This window comes from Emys orbicularis, chromosome 22 (genome assembly GCF_028017835.1).
Source record: "Emys orbicularis isolate rEmyOrb1 chromosome 22, rEmyOrb1.hap1, whole genome shotgun sequence".
NCBI lineage: Eukaryota > Metazoa > Chordata > Testudines > Emydidae > Emys > Emys orbicularis.
The window spans coordinates 20,502,962-20,519,279 of NC_088704.1; the positions used below are offsets into that span (position 1 = coordinate 20,502,962).

The 16,318-nt window shown below is 43.7% G+C and overlaps 2 protein-coding genes across 2 annotated transcripts; one reads left to right on the forward strand and one right to left on the reverse strand.

Moving 5' to 3' along the window:
- The first annotated feature begins 1,659 nt into the window (after positions 1-1,659).
- On the forward strand, positions 1,660-8,421 carry DFFB (DNA fragmentation factor subunit beta). Its single transcript, XM_065421196.1, has 7 exons — positions 1,660-1,789; positions 2,380-2,506; positions 3,337-3,525; positions 4,300-4,379; positions 4,578-4,748; positions 6,175-6,275; positions 6,853-8,421. The coding sequence occupies exons 1-7, from the start codon at positions 1,676-1,678 to the stop codon at positions 7,070-7,072; spliced, it is 1,002 nt and encodes a 333-aa protein (XP_065277268.1). The 5' UTR covers positions 1,660-1,675; the 3' UTR covers positions 7,073-8,421.
- A 492-nt stretch (positions 8,422-8,913) lies between these two features.
- C22H1orf174 (chromosome 22 C1orf174 homolog) lies at positions 8,914-15,628 on the reverse strand. Its single transcript, XM_065421197.1, has 4 exons — positions 15,556-15,628; positions 14,422-14,535; positions 11,713-12,222; positions 8,914-10,737 (listed from the first exon to the last, which is right to left on the reverse strand). Exons 1-4 carry the CDS (start codon positions 15,568-15,570, stop codon positions 10,633-10,635), a joined length of 744 nt encoding a protein of 247 aa, XP_065277269.1. The 5' UTR covers positions 15,571-15,628; the 3' UTR covers positions 8,914-10,632.
- Between the last annotated feature and the right edge of the window lie 690 nt (positions 15,629-16,318).

The window sequence follows — 16,318 nt, forward strand, 5'->3', positions numbered from 1 at the left end:
CATTTGCTGGAGTCTCAGAGAATTGGCTGCCTTGGTTTTGCTCTCATCTATCAGAGTCTTCTTTTTTTGAAGCATTCAGCAGAGAGAGAAGCTGGTCTGCTGGATAGGGAACTAGCCCTGAAAGACCTGGGTTCTACTCCCCTCCGCCATGGACTTCCTGTCTGACCCCACCCCAGGCCTGTGCTTTAAGGACAGAATTTCAAAGGTTTTTAGGCACCCAACGATGCAGTTAGATCTCTAGTGGGGTTTACAAAGCACCAAATCTTCTAAGTGCATTTGAAAATCTCATGAGGTGCCTAAATACCTTTGAAAATCTGGCCTTTAGTCTGTGTGTGCCTCAGTGCCCCACCTGTACAATGGGGATAACAGCATTGTTCTACCTTGCCAAGGCGTTGGGAGGAGAAATAGGTTAGACGTTGTGAGGCGCAGCCTCAGATACTATGGTGATGAAACCACATAAATAACACAGGTAGAGTGGGCACTTCTCTATACACTGCTAGTTCTTCCCTGAGTTTGACCCCTTCTTTTTGCCTACATTCCCAAATCTTCCCCTTTTCTGAATGTAACCTGGACTCAGTGCTTTGCTGTATTTCATTCTGAATCCCCTGTTCTCTCTAAATCAACCCCCCCTCCCTCACAGGCTAAACTTCCACACCCTTAATTTAATTCTGATCTTAATCACCCCGCCTCTGCTTGTAAACAAAATACAGGCTCCCTGCCCCGGGGCACCTCTCCTCTGCACAAGGGCACACTAATGCTGGGCTGTAGTTAAGAGCGCCAGCTGGGAGCTTGCACCTCCTGTATGAAACTCAGGGGGCTCCGGCCCTCCTCTGCTCCCCCCCCCCCCAATTGGCGCCCTTGTCAGGGGCGGAGAGCTTGCTGAGACGCCTGCACAGAGGGGCTGACCGCAGAAGGGGGGGGGGGGGCTCATCCCCGGTGAGCATCAGGCTCTTTCTCTCCAGGACGGTCAAAGGGGAAGGGTCGGGGCCCAGGCCCTAAACGCGGCGGCTGGGTGCGTTTGTAAAACAAGAACTTGACAATGATTCCGGCGGGGGCGTCACAGACAAATGCAATCCGCTGCGGTGCCCCCCCCCCCCAGCAACGCGAGGGCGGCAGGGAGGCGCCTGCTGTCAGGGGCCGGCTGAGGTAGCAGGGGCGTGGACAGAGGCCCCAGGCCCGAGCACGGGGGTGCTGTGGGGGAGGAGGGACGGGATGGCAGCGCAGTGGGGGAGAGGGGGGTGGGGATAGCCCTGCCCAGGCCGGCCGGGTCTGGGGGTCCCCATAGGACGGGGGAGTCGCGGGGCGGGGTCGGGCAGGGACACACGTTACCGCTCACCTCGGGCATGACAGGACCCCGAGCGGGGCAACGATCCCCCCCGCTGCAGCCCTCGCCCTCACCTACTTCACTCCGGCTCCATCGCCAGGGCCACCGCTCTCATGGCAACCGGCCTAGTACACGCCCCCTGCGCATGCGCGGCATCCTACCGCGCGGGCGGGCCACATCTGCGCATGCACCAGACCTGCTGTTTCGGGGGGGAACTGCTTCCGCCTCGGTAACTCTCATGGCGTCCGGAGCCGGCTGTGTGTCTTTGAGCATGCGCAAACTGAATGTGAGCGGCGCTAGGGCCCGGAAGCTGCTGATGCCAGAGGCTCGGGCACCGCTCTCGGCTGGGCTATGGCCTCGCGGCCCAAGGCCTTCAAGATCCGCAGCCTGCGCGGCCCCCAGAAGTACGGGGTCGCGGGGAGGAGCCTGCCGGAGCTGCTGCGCAAGGGGGGCAAGCTGCTGCAGGTGCTGCCTGAGCCCGCCGCCCCGGGGACAGCGGCGAGCCCGGCTGCAGGCCGCCCCGGGGCCTTACGGGGGAGATGGGGTGACCTCGGCCTGGCACAGCCCCTTCCTGCGGCACACTCCCTGGGGCGGGGCCCAAGGCCCTGTCAGTGCCTCCCCCTGAGAGCTCCCCCCCCCCCGCAGTAAATTGGCGGGGGCCCGGCCGCTTGGTGTATCTCGGGGTGTTTGTGGGCGCCCCCGACAGACAGTAGCGTCTGAGCGTGGGGGGCAAGGGGCGCAAACCCGCTCTGAGCAGGAGCAGGGATTGTCCAGCAGCACTGAGAATAGCTCCCCGAAGAATCACCCCCCCCCCGCTTTTGGGGAGTGGAAGATCATGGTGCCAATGCGCCTTCACCCCGTCTCGGAGTCCAGAGACTCTAGCTCTGTAACAGCAAAGGCACCTGTAGGTGCTAGTAGAATCTGTATTTTTCCATTTTCAGTTACTTTATTTCTTTTAACCGATTTCACTTTTAAAGTTTTCTTTGTGTCCATTTTCAAACTAACTTTATTAAAGTGCAGATGTGTGCCTGTGTGTGTTTTCTTTTTGTGAACAGCTTTCTTTTCCTGACTGCCGGCTCTGTTTGTATGAGGATGGGACCGAACTGACTGAAGGTTACTTCCACAGTATTCCAGATAATACGGACCTTATACTACTAGCCCCAGGGGAGACCTGGCAGGGTTGTAAGTGGGAAAAATTTATCAGTTTATCTTGCAACTTAAACAGTTTCACATTTCAAAACCCCAAATGGGAAGGAGTCAGAATTTGGGATTTTATCTCCATCTTTGCAACTGTGGCTCAGTATGACCTTGTAAAGGCCTCCTTGTGCCGCAGTTTACCAATATGTAAAAGGAGTATGATACCATACTAAAACTTCATTACAACATTCTACTGTGCCTTTACTAGTCTGAACTACTAAAGCTAATCTACAGCTTTCATCTTTAAATACACTTGGATGCCTTATCACTGGGTTTTTGTTCACACCCTTATTTTAAAAATGTGTGCAATGGGCCACCCACTTATTAGTGATGTTACTATATTACTAAGGTAGTACTGTAAAAAGTAAACTGGAAGAAATTTCCCTTATTTTTCAGAGTTGATCAATTGGGTGGAGAAAAGCTTGGTGGGTTTTTGAACAGGTGCAGAATAAAAGTAAAGATGCCTTTACTCACTCAGAGTGGAATCTTACTCCTCAAGTAGTCATGTTGAAGTCAGTGGGGCTACTCAGAGGAAGGTGCTATTCAACATGAATAAGGTGCAGGGAATTTGGCCTGAAGGAAACCCTTTGCTCCCAGATTTCCTATGAAACACTAGAAAGTCAATACTGCAGTTTGGGATTTACCTTTCATTAAGATATAAATGTTGAAAAATAGCATAATACTCTTAAAATGTTCTTTATACAGTCCCAGACAAACTTTTTATGGAACACATCAAAATCCTAGCTGAAAGCGCAGTTCAGACTACATAAGTTTGCCTAGCACTAGTTTAATTTTTTCTTCATTTAAAACTACAGTTGTCAGTGACATAGATCACTTCCTAAATACATTTTACACACAAAAAGATGACATTGTTGAGGCTGCACAAAAGCTGCTATCAGATGAGCAGGCTCCCAAGAGACAGAAGCTTCTAGTGGATCTCATTCAAAACCTAAGTGAAAACATTTTGGCGGAAAGCAGAGAGGAAGACAGAAAGTGGTTTGAAGGTAAGTTCTGTATCAGCATAACAGTTAAACCTCTCAGCAGTGTGATAGATGAGATAGTTTAAAATCGTTTCCATCTTTAATTTCTGTGATTTGATCACAACACATGGTCTATGTCCTCAACTCCTCTATGCTTTATCAACTCTTAATTCTAAAATGACCCAAGTGAAGAGGATCCTGCCATTTTCCTGGGAACACTATTGCACAGTTAAGTAGATCTGTCAGATATTCCTCTTACTTTCCTCCCATTTCTTCTACACGTACAGTCTCTGGGCAACTCTTTAGTATCTAGATATTTTTGATTTATATTCCTCTTTATGTTTAGATATCTATTCCCTTTAGATGTCACTTATTAAAAGAGCCAAATAGCTATAGCTTAACTATCTCCTTTTAAGCCCGTCCATCTGGTACCCTAATCATTGTGGTGTTCCTTTCTGAACACCCTTCAGTTTGTCATCTTTCTGATACAGAAGTGCCTGGAACTAAACACAGTATTCCAGGTATGGGCCATCAAGGAGTACCATTAAGAGCAATGATTGGTATATGATTTATTAAGTGCAAACAACATGCTGAGCCCTATGTAAAGCCAAAATAGTAAGGCATTCTTGGTGTCCGGAGTGCTTACACTCCGAACAGGGAAGCACAGCAAATAAACAGCCATACTCACTTCATTCCATTTCTTCCAAGAAAAGGAGCCAGAGGTCCAGCCAAGTAAAACAACAGCTTGAGAGTTTTTGTACAAGCAGCAAGTCATAAAATATTTTTTATTTCTTTTAGGTATAGAGTCTCGCTTTAAGAATAAATCAAGTTATATGAGATACAGTTGTGAAAGCAGAATACGAAGTTATATGAAAGAGGTAAAAATTGCTGTTTTGAATGTAGCTTGGTTTCAAGCTGTTATTAAAAATAAATCTTTACATTAGGCCTGAACAGCTGATTTTTTCCCCATAAACAGCCATGGAAGTTTTAAATTTAAATCTATTGGATTTATTAAATAGATTCAGGGTGCAGTAGGCACTGTCTGAGCTGACATAGTGCTTTCTATTTTCTTAAAGGTTAGCAGTTATACTTCAGCTGTTCATCCAGCAGCACAAGCAGAATATAAAAGAATAACTGACTTTATGTTGGATAAACTGAAGTCTGTTAAATATAATGGCTGTTACTTTGACAGAAGAGAGGAGGAGGCGGTCTGCCTCTGCAGTACTGAAGGATGGTTCTCCTGTCAAGTAAGGAACTATTTCTAAGATCGAGAAGTGTGTGTACGGTATATTTTATGTGCTATGCTCATGAAAATAAATTGTAATGGGAGTTATGCATTTAAAGGAAGAATAAGCCTCTGGGCACTACAAATATTAAACTGAAGAGAAACAACGTACCTACGTACAGTGACTGAAGGACGCTGCCAGCATAATTTGTTCTCAGATAAAATACTTTGGTGTTTTTACTAATTTAAACAAGACTTAAAACCAACAACTGTTTTTTTTTTTTTTTTTGGTTTTTGGCCTGATATTTTAAACATTGTAGCACTGAGAGTGAAACTGACTAATTACTTTGAGCATCCAACTTTTGAGAAGCATAAATTGTGGCAAATTACCTCTTTTAATAATTAAGGGTGTGGGTAACAACTAACTTATTTACAACATTTTTAAGTTGACAGTGTCCCTTTGCTGATTGTCATACTGCTGAACAAATTCAAGCCTTACTAGGGGAGGCAAGGCTTTCCAAGATTCTGTATTTTATTTAAGTAAAATGTCTGATTTAGGCTGACATTTCAGTTAGGCTTTCAGCAGGACATGGTGCCAACTGTTGTGTAAACAATCACGCAGCTTTAAAAGAGGACTTGTTTCTTGCCCTTCATAAGCTACAAATTGGATTTCACATCTGCTGCCCTGAACCACTGCTCTACAAATTGTTGTAAAACAGCAGCGGTATCAGGGGCCTCAGCACTGGCTTTCCAATCATTGTTAAAAGTTCCACCATGCTAAGAGCTGCCCCCCATTCACCTCTTACCTAGGCACACATTTCACAGTCATTTCTTAGCCAGAGTTCTCGGCTGCAGCAAGTGCTGGCATCTCTACAGCAGTGGTGGGCAACCTGTGGTCCATCAGGGTAATCTACTGGCAGGCCGCAAGACAGCGTTTACATTGACCATCCTTAGGCATGGCCGCCTGCAGCTCCCAGTGGTTGCGGTTCACTGTTCCCAGCCAATGGGAGCTGCGGGAAGCGGTGCGGGCCGCAGGGACATGCTGGCTGCCACTTCCTACAGCTCCTATGGGCCGGGAACGGCGAACTGCAGCTACTGGGAGCTGCGGGCGGGCGGCCGTGCCTAAGGACGGTCAGTGTAAACACTGTCTCGCAGCCCCGCCAGCAGATTACCCTGACGGGCTGCAGGTTGCCCACCTCTGCTCTACAGTGATGGAATTTGAGGAAAGAGATAACTACTTAGATACCCAATTAAATACAAGCACAAGTTAGCTTACTGATATTGATTGCTTATGTGTGCAGAGAAGAACTATTAAAATTTGATCCTGTATTTCCAAAGGGAGGCTTTGGCAGTGGATGGCCTTGATTCTTCCCCTATCTTTTCCTATGCAACAAGTTGAATACATTTTGCTATGTGGATACCATCCCACTGCCTTTATCTTTTTACAGGGTCCTTTTGACAGGGATTACTGCCTGTGTAAACATTCCATCAATCCCTACAGTAACAGGGAGAGCAGAATCCTCTTCAGTACGTGGAATCTCGATCATATGTACGTATAAAACATTAAACCAAACATACCTGTTACACACTGTCTACCTTCAGTGTCAAACAAGTTACCACCCAGCTCGTTTTCATCTTACAGGGAAGTCTGATAGTTAGTCTGTTGGTCTGCTCATTTTATCCTAAGTCCACTGAGATGGAAGATACTCAGATATTGCAGCAATGGGTGGCAGGATAGAGCTCTACACTAGATACTACATTCTAGTACATTCATCATTAGCTGCTCTTCTCTTATCCCTAACTTCTCTTTGTATTACAAACATCCCCCACTAGGCTCCTCAGGTGACTGGTCTCTTTCATTTCTGCCCCTGCCCAAAGCTGTTTCAGGTGTTGTGCACTTAGAAATTACATAGGATTCTAGGGTCCACGTTATTCATGCTAAGCTCCTTTCTTTAGAATTTAAAAACCACCATCACACACATCCTAATATATCAATGCAGAAAAATCTTACACATGACTGAAAGGTTAACTCCCATCACTCCTTTAGGGAATACATACATGGTTCATAAAAAAGAAAGTTTGTTACTGTCAATAATGGGAAATGCTCCCTTCATTTTATATTGCAGAATAGAGAAGAAACGTACTATTGTCCCAACACTGGCAGAAGCTGTCAAAGAACAAGATGGAAGGGAAGTGGCCTGGGAATACTTCTATCAGTTGCTGTTTACTCTGGAAAATTTAAAACTAGTGCATATTGCTTGCCATAAGAAAACCAGCCATAATCTTACCTGTGACAAAACTAAAATATACAGAAAAAGAAAGCGTATGCGGAAGGTCTCAAAGTGACTTCCCTGAAGGTGGCTCTTTGCTGTAGTTTTCTAAACTATTTGAAAGGACACCATTTTTAATATTTCTGAAATTCTTAGTGAAAGATCATAGATTGATCTCTTCTTGCTAAATTCCCTAATATAGATGTGTCTGCAATCAAACCTAGTTCAAACATTTGTCATTCCACCTTTCACTTGGTTCATGATGCCCCAGCTCATTTTCCAAGCAACCTGCATAGTTTATAGAATGTGAAATGTAGTTTATATAACAGACCTTTTATACCAAGTGTCCTGGCCCTTTAGCCATAGGTACAACCTAGGCAGTTGAAGTCTCTCCCAAACCCAATCATATTGGCTTTTTTGTCTCACATGAAGCCAGACAGGGGTGCTGCCTGGAAATAAAGTTCAGTCTCTATAACTGATTCAATCCTGGCCAGTTTTGTAGGCGTGCCAAAAATGGGAAAAGTTGTACTAACGTGGACACCACTAAATGACTTTGAGGGAGATTTTCAAAGGGTGCCTAAGGAAGTTAGCAGCAGAGATCCCCTTAAAATTCATTGAGGCCTGTACTTAAACATTTAGACATTTTAGAAAATTTCCCCCTCAACTGACCACAAACTGCCAGATGGGTAAAGACTTAACATGTTCAGAACTAGATCTGATTGAGAGATGAAAGGGTTAGTATCCCATTACCAATCCAGGCTTTGATCTCTTTCTTACATTAGAAATGCAGGTCCAAGAAGCAAGCTCCAGCAACATTGAGCTATTTCTGCAAATCATTAATTTCCGAGCGCTCTGGAACAACAATGCACTTAGCTATTGCTTTCAACGTTAAGTCTGTGGGGTAGTTAAATTGTTTTACAGAGCTTACAGCTGGGCAAACCATCCCTGTGCCTTAGATTTACCAAAGGCCACCACACACTCAGTGGCAGAGCTACTCCCAGTCCTGTGTCCCAGGGATCTCTGCTCTAATCTACTAATGACTCCCATTTTTAACCTTTACTATTATTTTACGTACATATTTTCTAAAGAAACTATCAGTGGTGCTAGATTCTGTCTTTTTTTTTATTCATGTTCCCCTTTTATTTTTTTAAATACCATCTTTCAACTTCCTTGGCTGCTTGACTTTTCTTGCAGTGTTGTACAGTACTACATATGAAGGATATTATAGGAAAAGGTATTGTATGTTCAATATCTTTGATAATTGTCTGTTCAGCTGTGTTCCCCTCTACCTCTTAATTATGTAGTAAAATGTGAATGATTTTTTTTTTTGAAAGGCCATCTAAAATCAACTGAATTCTCAGGAACTATGTAAATGTAAAACTTCCATATATTTTTATATATTTGTTTAATAAAGATCTTTCAGGCATCTTTTTCCTCATACATAAGTATAAAGGAGAGATAAGGTGTGTACAAGCAACTAGTGCAAAATGAAATGAACTAATACCCACTTCTGATAGAGTGAAGTATAAATTGGTCAGGCTAGAATAGTGTCTTTGTGGCACAGAGTTGTGTTTTTACATTTGATGAAACACTGGTCACAACATGCATATCTCCTCCTCTCTGGAGAGGCCTCTTTTTTCATGTACTTGCTTCTCTCTCTCTCTCCCACCACAAACACTGCTCCAAGTAGCATTAGGTTATTAGTACAAAAATACCATCTTATTGTTCAAAGTGGGGAAGTTTTACTATATACAAAAAAAAAGTGAGTAAAACTCAGAAAATAAGCATTCAGCATTGCTGCTATACAATGAGCAGGTGCATTTTTAAAGCAGGGCTATGGCAGTCCCAATAGTTACCTGTCCCCATTAATTTTTAAACATATACTACTTTATACAATCAAAACAATTGAACAGTAATCTGTAACTGTTTTAATACCTGTAAATAAGAAATCTACACACACTCCAGGATGATATTTTTGGAGATGTCATAACAAATGAAGATCCTGTTCTTGCCCTGCTGACAAATGTAATGTGGTCTATAAAGTATGTTCCCTAAATAATTTAACATCACCCTTCAAGATGCTATTAAAAATAAATGTTATTCCACCCGAATAGACACTTATGAGGGACAGTGGTTCACAAATAAATCCCCAAAAGCCTGAAGGACAAAGGTATAGGGATTACAGCAAGATTTAGTTGTTAAAAATCATAATCACACTATTTAAAAAAGTTGAATGCCTTTATATTACTGGATTAGAAAAGAGGAAAGGCAGTAAGACATTGCTGACAGCAATAGCATATCAGATGAAGTGAAAATAAGAGAATGAACATACCCTATACAATTCATTCAGCTTTTATGTGGATGCTTAATAGGCAATAGCTGTAGAAATGAATATTTAGATAAGCCATCTGCTGATTGTATTTCTAGAAAAGTAGGAAACCTGAGAGCAAGTACTTAAAGTTTCAAAAATATAGATCTGGAAGCTTATTGCCTAATAACCACTTCCAATGAAGTGTTACCAACGTTAGATTAACTAATAATTTTCATAAAGTCATTTGAAGCTGCTCATTTCCCAAAACCACTACCGCCTGGGAAAATCAGGCAGACCGACCCTATTCCATACTTCCAACACCATTCATCTAGTAATAAACTGTTGAAGAAAGCTCAGAGATTAGTTTTTATTCCTTCTTGAGCATCAACAGAATTATTTACTGAGCTCCCATCAGTAAGAGCTGTGTAAACCAACTGAAGAAAACAGTAAGGTTACATGGGTATAAGTGAGGGCAATATTTATCCTGCAGTATCTTTACTGCTGGTAATATATGTGAAAGAAAGAAAACCCAGCTTATATCTCAGATGGCAGGTGGAGTTTGTTGAACAGGCAGAGAGTAAAGCTCCCATACTTGTTTGTAAAATAAGCACATCTGGTCATCTAGAGACAAAACATAGAACCACACTGACATTTGTACAGGGCCAGTTTTCCCAACAGAACCACAATTTAAAGCTTTGTAAGTAGAATTGATTAGTTTCAGAAGTGAACAAATGGTATAACACTAAACATAAGAAATACAGGATGGACTCCCTCTTAGGTATTGGGTACCAGCAGCTTACTTATTAGGCACCTATGAAGAACACCATACAATAACAACACAAGTGTGTTAGTCACATTTTGCTTTTAAGATTTTTCTGCTTTTTAAGAAAATTACTGTTAGCCCCACGGTGACTTGTGTTGTATGCACTCAAATTTACATAATGCTCGTTAGCTGTTCCTCTTCACAACAAAGAGATAAAGTAAAATTGCTTAGTTTATTAAAGCAACCAGTCCTTTAATTCTATTAAATTGTTTAATTCTGTTAAATCAGTAGCTGTGGCTTCTAAATCCTGCTGACTTCATACTTCCACATTCACTAGTAAAGGCACTCACTCTCTTCCACACTCAGCTTTGGGTTTTGTCTAGGATTCCTATAGAAATAGACAGTTTCTCTCTAAGAAAGGCACTTGTAGAAAGATGTCATGCCAGTGACATGTGATGGGTAGGATAGCTAATTATAATAGGATCACTAATTATTTTAACAGACTTATAGAAAAATAGACAATTTAACAACTTTAAAAAGTTATCTTTTTTGCATTCTGTGCTTAAAGTGCATCATCGTCATCATCGTCTTCCTTTGCAATGAAGTGCAGCTTTCTAAGTTCCCGCCTGCTCATTGTGGTGCACGCGACTGCAGCTGCTGGGAGGTCCTTTAAGAAAGAGAATTTATTAACAAAAGCCAGCTGCTGTAGCAACCAAACAGCCCTCCCATACAGACATTTCACATTACTATATACAGGTTCCACAACTGGTATATGCTAGACATTAACATATCCCTACTACAGCTGACTGTGTTCACATAGATCTTAAGTAAAAGCAGCAGCAGTCTGAGGTGAGCCTATTCAAACTACTCATGTGAGCTCATGCTAAGAGCAAAAAATATCTGCCTTAGCGTGTGGTGCTTGCTTTCTTTTTTAATACTTGGGGGGGGGGGAATTATTGGGCTAAGTGCTCTACAAACAAATCCACACATTACCCCGTATGATGGTTAAGTATTATTCCTCATTAAACAGCTGGGGAAAAAAGATTATGTCTTGTCCAAAATTACAATGTGTCAGTGGTGGATCTGGGAATAGAACTCAAAATCCTGTCCCATACTCAATCCATTAGTAGAGCTGGTGGGAAATTTCTGTTCTGTGGGAAAATTCTCAAAAATCCTGATTCAGAAACATTATTTTGCAAGGGAAAAATGTTTAGTTTTGGTTGTTACATTAGAATATGAAAGATGATCTTATTATATTATTAAAATATAATAAGTCAAAAATTTGACATTATTGAAATGAAACATTTTATCTTATCAAAACAAAATGATAAAGCTGAAAAAACATTTAGACATTTTCCTTTCAAAATCAAAGTTCCTGCGAAATGTTTCAATTTAGATGAAACTGCTATTTTTTTTTTTTTTTTTAAAAACAGCAAACTGTTCAGTTGAAAGATTTTCAGCCAGATGTATCCAATAGCTCAGGATGTTTCTCTAATAGATTGTCAATACTGGTCAAATTTGCTTCAAGTTTTGGCACCACTTTAACATTCTTTGGACATATAGACTAAAAGCTAGAAAGGAGTTCATAAGAGCAAAATTAAAACAACAACAAAAACACACTTCAAAGTTTTATTCTTCTAACCTGCATGAACTCCATATTTCCAAAGAATCGGTCCACTGGCATTGGCTGGTTACTGTCCTCATCTAAGAAAGCACTATTATCCAATTGTATTGGTTTCTTCTGGAGATCCATGGTCTCCAGCCCAGACTCATCTGAAAACGCAGTTCCACAGCTGCTCTCCTCTTCCACATTTGGGATATGGTTTTGCAGGAAAGTTTCATCTTCCTCTTTCTTTGGTGGGCAGCTATTTCCCTTCAGTGCAGATGGTTTTATGGAAACATCATCATCATTCCCCTGTATCTCTTCATTAATCTTTGCAGCACTTCTGCTTTTACTCTGTAAAGGCTTCATATTGGGGTCAACTGAATCTCCCAAATGTTGATCCTCATCAGACGTTTCCGTTGGTTCTTTCAGAAGAGGAACACTTCCATTTCCAGATACAAGTTCTTGTAACTCCAGTTTCACTAGACTGTTTTTTTCACATTTTAGCCTCTTTGAAGGGCGTCTGTCAGTTGCTTTGTGTGAAGAAGCCTATCACAAAGAAAGAAGATCTAAGGTCTACTTCAAACAAACTTCACTAGACAACATTAGTGACAGGCTGGATATGAAGCTGAACGGCTTAATGAAGTGAGCACTGGGTGTTTTTTAGGGGACTGCAGTTTGATCCAAAGCTACATGCCTAAGGAAAGTTGATTTTATGATAAACAGTGGGTTTAAAATTTGACTCAATTACATTTCACAAAATTACAAACAAACAATTAATCACCATTTGGAATCCTCTTCCCATGGAAAGCACAGAACTAATGTAGCATGTGGATAATCACCCATCATATTTTTCACAATATTCTTCTTGATAGTTACCATAACAGAATGAACTTTATACACTTTAAATTATGAGATCGCTATTATATAGGAATTCACAAGACAGTACATACACACATGGTTTACCACAGTGCACTTTATGCTGTGAACAACAAATCTGGAAAACTGACTCCACAGTGTATAAACTTGTTCCCTTGATTGTGTTTTTTGCATGGCCATATAATCAAATAATGTAAATATAGTGAATTTGAAAAAAAAGTTTTCTTTAACAAATTCTCAAGCTAAATCTATCACACTGGTAGCTCATTTTGTAGCTGTTTATAATTAGATGCAAAAAAAACCCCTTCGTTGCAGTGTTTAAACAGATTTTAAACCTCAGAAGAACTGTGGTTCCCACAGCAGCCATAAGTAGGTCACACTGCACATATATTAACGTTAAAACCCTATACAGACCCTATACAGAAAGTAAGTGATAATGATTGCTGGGGAGGACACATTTCCTAGTAATTAGTGACTTGCTGAAGGAATGGAGTCATTAACCTCACCAGTCATTAATCGACCAGAAAATGCCTTAACTATTCATTATTGCCATTATTAACCATGAAACTATAAGTTTAAGGAAAAATAAGTTACCACTTTATAAACTGCAAGATAAAACTGCATATTATTATAGAGGTTTTTTTTTTTTTTTATACACAGAACAGGTTAAATGCCAGTACAGTAGCCAACAGGAAGGCAGGATTTCACTTCCAGTGTGTTCCACTATAGTATGCTGTTGTTCCTTAGAACCATTTCCAAGGTTTTATGATACAAAACTTGGACAATTCAACCTTAGTATAGACATAATATGCAAAAAACTTGTTTTTAGAGTGAAAAGAAAAAAGGTGCCAGTGCATTTATTTGCATGTATGCACTACTGGTTGCATGTTTAGAAAAAACACACACCACGGCCACGCTGATATCCTGAAGTAACAACCTGAGGAATCAGAATTACTTATTTCTGATCTGGAGTACCTCAAATTACTGACACATCCACATTAACAAGCAGAAATGAATGTTCCATATGTCAATATATTAAATGTTCATCGCTATATTTATTTATATAGCTAATAAAGGCATGTACGTTATGCATGTTTATTTCCATCTCCCTTGCTCTCTGGATAATCGTGTACATTAACTAAAATTTAGCTGTAGCCATGTCAGTCCCAGGATGTTGAAGAGACAAGGTGGGTGAGGTAATATCTTTTATGGGACCAATTTCTGTTGAATGGTCCCTTAGCATTTAGCTGTGACACTCTAGAGCAGGGATCGGCAACTTTTGGCACACGGCCTGACAGGGAAAGCCACTGACAGGCCGAGCCAGTCTGTTTACCTGCCATGTCCACAGCTTTTGCTGATCGCAGCTTCCACTGGCTGCGGTTCGCTGTCCAAGGCCAATGGGGGCTGCGGGAAGGGCGGCCAGCACATCCCTTAGCCCATGCCGCTTCCTGCAGCCCCCATTGGCCTGGGACAGTGAACCGCCATCAGTGGGAGCTGCAATCGGCCTAACCTGCGAACGCGGCAGGTAAACAAACCGGCCCGGCCTGCCAGGGGCTTACCCTGGTGGGCCATGGGCCAAAGGTTGCCGATCCCTGCTCTAGAGTACCTTTCCCAGACCTGAAGAAGAGCTCTGTGTGGCTCAAAAGCTAGTCCCTCTCACTGACAGAAGTTGGTCCAATAAAAGATATTATTACAGAGACAAAGTGAATGAAGGAACTAAAAACATTTTGCACAACATATTATTTTCATGGCCTTACTAAAAGTCAAAACATCCCCTATATCATATTCCAAAACAGCTCATTGCAAAATGAATTTACGTAACATTTTAAAAACATTTCAGAAAGAGTGAAAGTCACAGGTTTTTCCTACCAGACACACTGTTTTAGTAGATTTGCAAAGATCAACCTCTTGATGAGATGAAGACTGGGTTGCTGCGTTGTTTCCAGCCTTCTGGCGTGCTGAAGATGGCACTCCATCTGCAAGCTAAACCAGATGCAATTTTACAATGCAGAAAGGATGTGGGGGGTCTTGTTAAATCTTTAGCGGTAGAAGCATCCATTCGAGCAACAAGGACTCTCCGAAAGTATCACGGTGTGCACCCAAACGATCGTGACACAGATCCCACAGGAATGCAGGGCAGACCGCTTAGGCAGAATCCGCTCTCCATTTACGTTAGGCAGGAGGTTCGACTCCTTAGCACCTGGGAGAAGTCTGCACCTGAACTTGAAAATGGTTAGGGTTAGCATGAGAGATCGGGACAGGAACAAGGCAGCTTCTGCGGTGAGGGAGGCAGAGGGGCCACAAAACCGCAGCGCCACAGACCAGCTTTAACCTCTGCCCAGCATCCCCAGCAGCCGCTCCCAGCAGGGGAGGATGTGGGGACGCTCTGGGGAGCAGTCTGGGGGGGGTGCTCTGGGGGCCACTGTGGGGGGGATGCTGGTTGGGGGGCAGTCTGTGGGGGAGAGGCACTGGTTGGAGGGCAGTCTGTGGGGGTGCTCTGGGGGGCACTGTGGGGGGGTGCTGGTTGGGGGGCAGTCTGTGGGGGGGGCGCTGGTTAGGGGACAGTCTGTGGGGATAAAGGGCGCCCTGGGGGGGCGCTGGTTGGGGCAGTCTGTGGGGATAAAGGGCGCCCTGGGGGGGGGCGCTGGTTTGAGGGCAGTCTGTGGGGGCACTGGTTTGAGGGCAGTCTGTGGGGGGGAGGCGCTGGTTGGGGGGCAGTCTGTGGGCGCTGGGGGGTACTGGTTGGGGCAGTCTGTGGCGGGGCGCTGGTTGGGGCAGTCTGTGGGGGGGAGGCGCTGGTTGGGGGGTAGTCTGTGGGGATAAAGGGAGCACTGGGGGGTCGCTAGTTAGGGGGCAGTGGGGGGGAGGGCGCACTGTGGGGAGTGATGGGGCGCTCGGGGGAGACTTTGACCGTGTAGACCCCACCCCAGGGGAGCGTGACTGGCCCGGCCAGAGCAGCTCCGGTGCGGGCCGGGCTCGGGCTTGGCCTTGGGCCCTCCTCACCTTTCGGGTCCTCATAAGACGCCCAGGAGGGGACGGCTCTGTCCGGGCGCCCCCAGCTCCAGCCGCCTTCCCCTCCCCGGCCGGCGCCCCGCCGCTTCCGGGACGAGCTCGGACGTCGCCCACCCTCGCGCACACGACACTACGCCACGCACGGAGCGGCCGCCATCTTTGTGATGGGCATTTTGAACATGGCGGGCGGCGAAGGGCGGGGGAAGAAAGACAAAAGAGCAGGCGCCATCTTTGTGAGGGGCGCTTAGCGCAAGGGGAGGGGGAAGAGTTCGGACGCCATCTTTCTGAGGGGCATTAATAGGGGCGGGGCGAACACAACCGCCATCTTTGGAAGGGCACAGCCCTCCTGAGCGCGTGGGAGCTCTGTATAATAAGCAGGCTGAGCAGAATGCAATGTTTTGTGTAAGGGGGGGGCTCGTGTTGCTGTTCAGTTTAAAGCATTTTCTTCTTTTATATCGATTTAAGTTTTCACAGTTGCATAAAATTGGGGGTTTTCCAATTCCTATAGATTTGTCAGTTGTGGGAAATTGGGGGCAGGGAAGTTGACGCTTTATAGCCTTAAACAGAAATTGTCAACACACATGTCAAAATATGCAAAGTGAATGGCCTTAAATCAAACTCCCTTAAGTTCTCAAGCAGCATTTTTCTTACTTTGCCTCTCTGTACATTTCCATTATTATTGATGAGAATGTTTTTCACCAGTTTCTGTGTGGATGGTGAAAACATTGTTTATCCATAAAAATCTATTTTTCCA